At 42.5% G+C, this 6,000-nt stretch overlaps 1 protein-coding gene across 2 annotated transcripts in view; it reads right to left on the bottom strand.

Moving 5' to 3' along the window:
• Positions 1 to 468: 468 nt before the first annotated feature.
• Positions 469 to 6,000, bottom strand: part of DUSP22 (dual specificity phosphatase 22) — an 85,972-nt gene continuing 80,440 nt past the window's right edge. The window contains exons 6-8 of one of the 2 annotated variants that reach the window (XR_006505792.1): positions 5,795 to 5,966; positions 1,418 to 3,207; positions 469 to 1,102 (exon numbers count right to left, since the gene is read on the bottom strand). Coding sequence is in view for 1 of the 2 variants with exons in the window: in XM_044668219.1 (XP_044524154.1) it covers positions 3,016 to 3,207; positions 5,795 to 5,966 (364 nt within the window). In the remaining variant the exon portion in view is untranslated. Of the gene's footprint in view, positions 3,208 to 5,794; positions 5,967 to 6,000 lie in introns of both variants that reach the window. The other variant, XM_044668219.1, reaches the window with a different exon arrangement.

The following is a 6,000-nucleotide window of genomic DNA, read 5'->3' as shown; positions in this document are numbered from 1 at the left end:
ATTGAAATCAGGCTATATTGGGAATTAAATGCCTAACTAAAGGGTTGGGGTATTTTTTTTGGGGGGTGGAGAGGGGAAGAATTCCTTATTCTACAGGAAATGGGAAGCTACCAATTTTTTTAGAGCAAGAGAGTAGCATGGTCTAAACTGAGAATGAGGAGGATTATTTCAGCAACTATTGTTCACTCATACTAAGTGAATCAATTGTGGGAATCTTAGCTGTCCCTCTATGTACTAAAAAGAGTCCATCATTTTGTTTCCTTTCAAATTATGTGAATGACTATTTCCTCCCAAGGGGAAATTAATTCGTACCCCACAGCTCAGGCAGATTCCACACTAAAGAGTCAAAATAGAAACACATAAATACAAGCAGTCCAGGATATCACAGCTAAACAAACCAGAATCACACTGGATGTCTTACTGTAAAAATGAATATGCCTGCTCTTCAATGAAGAAAGAGTACAGAGGTAAAGTTAGGAAAGGTAATCTTTATTAATAAAAACATGGAACTTTGATTAAACACACACCACAGATGATAAATATCATGGAGAAAATACAAATAGGGAGAGGTTTGCACAATGTTCCCCCTGAGGTGCCAAAGTACACACTGGATTAAAGCCCCCAAAGGTCACCATCTTCTCCATTCAAATCAATTCTAAGAAACAATCAGCATTACACCAAAAACCCGAATGGGAAAAACATGTCTAATATGTTGAATTGTTGTCACCCACCCCCCCCACCCCTGTCTCCAAATTTAAATCCAGCTAAAGCTTCATAACTTTCTTTTAGCCAAATGGTAACCCCATTCCCTAAAGGCATACACAGTGTCATGATAGAACATCTTTCCAATTAAAAAAAAAAGACAAGAGCCTAAGCAAGGTCAGTAGAAACGTAAAACTGGATATCTAGAAAATGACCACAGGTTATTCCCACCTATTGAGCCCCCTTTTTTTGAGCAGTGCAAGCCAGTCCACTGAGATGGAAACTCAGAAACTACAGGTATGCTAAGAATAGCTCCCAGTCAATCTGAGAAGAAGCAGACATCTTCAGCTGTCCACTAGTCTTCTTAGTAATGTCAAATATTTCAGAACTCCGGCTGTTGCTGTGGAGAAAGAACATCACTGGCAACCACTATTTAAAATGGCATTTTGGATTATGCACAGTATTTAGATAGTCAAAAATACACACATTTATGTATTTGGAAACTAACTTCTCAATATTCTAACTTATTATATAAGATTTCCTTTTTGGTTTACTCTTAAAATTGCTCTAAAAGGCAGGGGTTTTTCCCATTGTTTGGAGTGCAAGTTTATAATGGCATCATTAGCATCTCTCCCTTCTACTGTTCTATTTGTGGCAGAAGGATTCTAATCTAGAAATATGCAATTCCATTCTTCCCTTTCCCCAAATGGCTCACCTTTAACACAGACCCTAAAATGCACTGGATAACTTCTCTTCTTATTCAGGGGTTCTTTTGTGGTGGCATTCAGAGGAACAGGGTTGCAACATCTTTTTAGGGAGAGGACGGGCACATTTTTTCATTCTTGGAGCTCTGCGTGCTTAAAAAGTCTGAGTTGGTATAAGGGAGTTGAGATCCCATGGAAGACAGCAGCACTCAGCAGATGATGCCTACTGCTGGTCCCAAGTGCACACAAGGCAGAGGCCACACATTTGTACTATTCTGCTGACCTCTATTCTCATACTTAAGTTCAGACCCATCAGAGCATCATTATTCAAGCCAAAGTTAGAAACTTTCAAATAACTTGGGTGGGCATTGAAATCCTTCCATTTTCTCTTCCCAAAAAGACTGAGCATGTCTATTCAAGGGTTGGATTCATCAGTTTAAAAAAAATAAGGAAAAAGCCCCAAACAAAAACCCAACTTCTTTCTATGAGGTAGCTGAGGTCAACTCCCAAGTCCACAGTACAAACAAAAATACTTAATCAATGCTCAGGCAATTATTAACAAACACTGTCCAGGTGTTTAAAAAAAACACTTTCTTTGGAAGCAACAGACAGATCCCTACAGGTGCTTAGGAATCTTGAGAGAAGCCCATTACAGAGTGGGGGTGAAAAATGAACGTATGTAGAAAGGGATCTTTGAGGAGGTCCTGATGATGTTGAGGTCAACATCTAAACAGTCAAAATTCAGCAGAACTCAGCAGTGAGTGATCTGCTCACAAGGGCCCTAACACCCCAGAAAAATGTAGAGACTGCCTGGACCAAGCCAGGATCAGCTGAGGAAAGTCTAAGGTCCCCCAGAACAAAACCTGGCTCCCCAGGGTGCACTAGCTCAAGGATAACTAACTAAAGAGCAAACAGCTTTGAGGGGCCACTTTCCACTGGAGCTCTTCTACCTCATCTCTCCCCTCTCCTTTGGTATCTATTCCCATATCACCCCAAACTAGGCTCCCAGGGAAGAACACTGCTCCCTCTAGCCCTCAGCCACCTATGTCCTTGAGTTTTGTTTTGTTTTTTTAATGTCAGCTCACATATATACAATGCTATTTTTTCCAGAGTTTTTCTTTGTTAATGAATGGCTTAAATATTTCTGCATAGAGGTCTGGACCACAAATTCTAATACTGGTGGCATTTTCACATGTATACACACATATAACTGTTATCATATATACAAGGACACACATTTGTGTACATAACACACATGTGTGTGTTCCCGCACACCCCTCCCCACCACAGTAGGGCACAACAATTGAGCAGCATCCCTTTTGCAAAGCAAGCTAAGGCTGGGGTCATTTGGAGGAGGATCTGAAATTGCAGGCTAAGAGAGTATGCCTGGAGAATGAATATCTGCAGGAGGAGAAGCCCTCGATTCCTTCACCACTACAACTACCAGACCTCCACCACCATCACCCCATCACCCCATCACCTCATCACCCCTGGCAGCCCTATCTCAATACCATATGGACTGCAAAGGGGTCCAATCCACCACTGTGCATACAGAAAACACGAAAGACAAGCAGGAAGGAGAGGAGGAAGAAGACTGCATCCCGTTGAGTTATGTCTCCGTGGTATAGTTGTTGTAGGCTAGCGATGGGAGAGTCGAAAAGCTATTCCACCGCCTGCCACTGGGATTCTGCTGGGGTGGTTCTGCACGTGCTTGCTCTTTGTAATTACCCAGAATGTTTTTGGCTTCTTCTGCGTCCTTCAGAGGGTTTTCTCCATATTCATCTTTCAGCCACTGTCGAAACTGGAAGTTAAAAAAGAAAACCATCACATACACACACACACACACACACTCACTCACTCACTCACACACACTCTCTCTCTCTCTTTCTCTCTCTCTCTCAAAACCTAAACTATTTAGATTTTCTCAAACAGCAACAGGGAGACATGTATAGTGCCTAGAACAGTACTAGAGGCCTGACTGAATGATTTGAATAAAAGCCACCACTTTAATGCAGGACCCCAGCATCTCAAGGCTGAACTGCTTCTAAGGCTTCTTATTGGTCTCCTGGCCTCTATTTCATCCCAGACCAGTCTGTCCTCCACTCAACTGCCAAAGTAATCTTCCTAAAACCCAGTTCTGACCATGTTACCCCCTTCCTCAATAAATTTCAGTGGCTCCCTATTACTTCCATTAGCCCTTCATAACCTTCCCCCTTCTTGTCTTTCCAGCCCTTTACTCCTTTCAATGAATTCAATGGCCATGTCACGCCAGCTTTCTTCATGCTCCTCCAACATGACAGTTCATCACTGGCTGTCATTCCATACTCCTTCCCCATTCCCTTCCCACCAATGCCCAGAATGCTCTTTCCACCTCAGCTCTGCCTCTTGGCTGTCCTCAATACTGAGTCCAAATATCACCCCTGCAAGAAGCCTTTTCAGGTCCCCCAGGGCCAGTTTCTTCCTTCTATGATTACCTTCCATTTGTCTGAATATTGTGTTCCCTACTAGAAGACAAGCTCTTTAAGGAAAGAGCCGATCTCTTTACCTTTCTTTGTACCCTCAGTTTATTTAGAACAGTGCATGATGCTTGTGGAATGACTGACACTTGATATATGGCCGTACCATCTGCTAGTCCAACAACAGTATGTTGGGAGAGATATCATCATTCTTCTTTTTTAATTCTTATTTTCTGTCTTAGAATTGACAGTATCAATTCCAAGGCAAAAGAGTCATAATTGCTAGGCAACTGGGGTTAAGTGATTTGCCCAGGGATGCACAGCTTGAACCCAGGACATCTAGGCTCCAACCCGGCACTCTATCCACTGAGCCAACCAGCTGCTCCTGAGGTTAAGAGTGAAGGAGGTCACTGAAAAAGCAAAATAGAGAAAAACAAGTGCTTGAACACATAGGCTGATGGGGATATTATTGGCGATGTAGATGCTAAATGATGTCTAGTTCGACTATCAATAATATGAAATTAGGCCTTGATCAATGATACATGTAAAAAACATGAATCATCGGGGCAGCTGGGTAGCTCAGTGGATTGAGAGCCAGGCCTAGAGACGGGAGGTCCTAGGTTCAAATCCGGCCTCAGACACTTCCCAGCTGTGTGACCCTGGGCAAGTCACTTGACCCCCATTGCCTACCCTTACCACTCTTCCACCTATAAGTCAATACACAGAAGTTAAGGGTTTAAAATTTAAAAAAAAACATGAATCATGTAAAAAAATAAGTCTAAAAAATGATACATGTAAAATCCAGTGGAATTGTACATCGGCTAAGGGGGGGTTAGGGGGACTTGGGGGAGAGGGAAAGAACATGAAATATGTAACTATGGGAAAATATTCAAAATTTAAATTAAAAAAGCAAAATAAAACAGTAATATCCACATCCCAAGTGTGAGAAAGTAAGCATGTATAATGAAGGTCTCAAGACTGGAACAGGATAGAAAGAATGGAGAAACCTGGAACAAAGGGAGAAAGAAATGTTCTGCGAGTCATTCTCTCTGAACATTCAAAATAGATTGGAAATGTTGAGTTTTGCTATTAAAAAGTCATTTGGGGATGCAGTTAGGTGGCTCAGTGGATTGAGAGCCAGGACTAGAAATAGGAGGTCCGAGGCTCAAATCTGGTCTCAGACCCTTACTTCCCAGCTGTGTGACCCTGGGCAAGTTACTTGACCCCAATAGCCTAGCCCTTACCACTCTTTTGCCTTGGAACCAATATTATCGCTTCTAAGACAAAAGATAAGGGTTTAAAAAAATCACTGGGGCTCTGAGTTCTCTAGCATAAGCTTGCAAAGAAAAAAAAAGCCCAGAATAGAGGGCTTTTCTGTCTAGAAGTGATGATAGACTCACTGAATGCCATTTCATAAAATGATTTTCCACTTCTAATGGTCTGGTCCAGGAACTCTCTATCCCAAGCAACAAATAACTTCACTTAGTCTCTTGCTGTAACTCTCTCTGCTCCTAGGCTCACCTCATAGGTAACTCCCTCCCCACCCTATGCGAAGTTTTCCTATTCCATAGGCCCACTGTATTAAAAAAGCTATTGAAAGAAGCCTTGACCTATCAGGCTAGAATATGAGCCAGACTGCTTGTAAGCCCAATACCCTCTGAGGGTTGGGCAAGGAGCAAAGGAGAGGAAGGGAAGGGATGCCTGATGCTAGTTCATTCGGTCACTGCTCCTCTCTGTGAATCTTTGGCCATGTCATTTCCCCAAGTCTGGATCTCAGTCTCCCCATCTGCAAAATGAAATGGTAGGGCTAAGAGATGATCCCTGTAGCTGAAGGGGGTTGTAGACTTTATGATTAATTATATAAATGGTGCTCTAGAATGATATGCTATTCCATGGTTTCCGTCATCACACAGAAAAGTTTCCCAAGATTACCTGGTCAACCTCATTCTTTTCAAACTCCTGGAGTTGCTTCTGGAAACCCAAATTGGGATTGGCACACGATCTTCCTGCCCGAACCATGTGCAGTGCATCTTCCCAGCCAAAATCAGTAATTGTCATAATGTAAGCAACCACCAAGGTCACACTCCTGGAAACACCAGCCAGGCTGAAGAACAAAAAGACAAGTGACTCTCTGTGGG

The sequence above is a fragment of the Gracilinanus agilis genome, chromosome 1 (genome assembly GCF_016433145.1).
Source record: "Gracilinanus agilis isolate LMUSP501 chromosome 1, AgileGrace, whole genome shotgun sequence".
NCBI lineage: Eukaryota > Metazoa > Chordata > Mammalia > Didelphimorphia > Didelphidae > Gracilinanus > Gracilinanus agilis.
The sequence above is the reverse complement of the archived record's forward strand: the minus strand, read 5'-3'. Positions and strand labels throughout refer to the sequence as shown.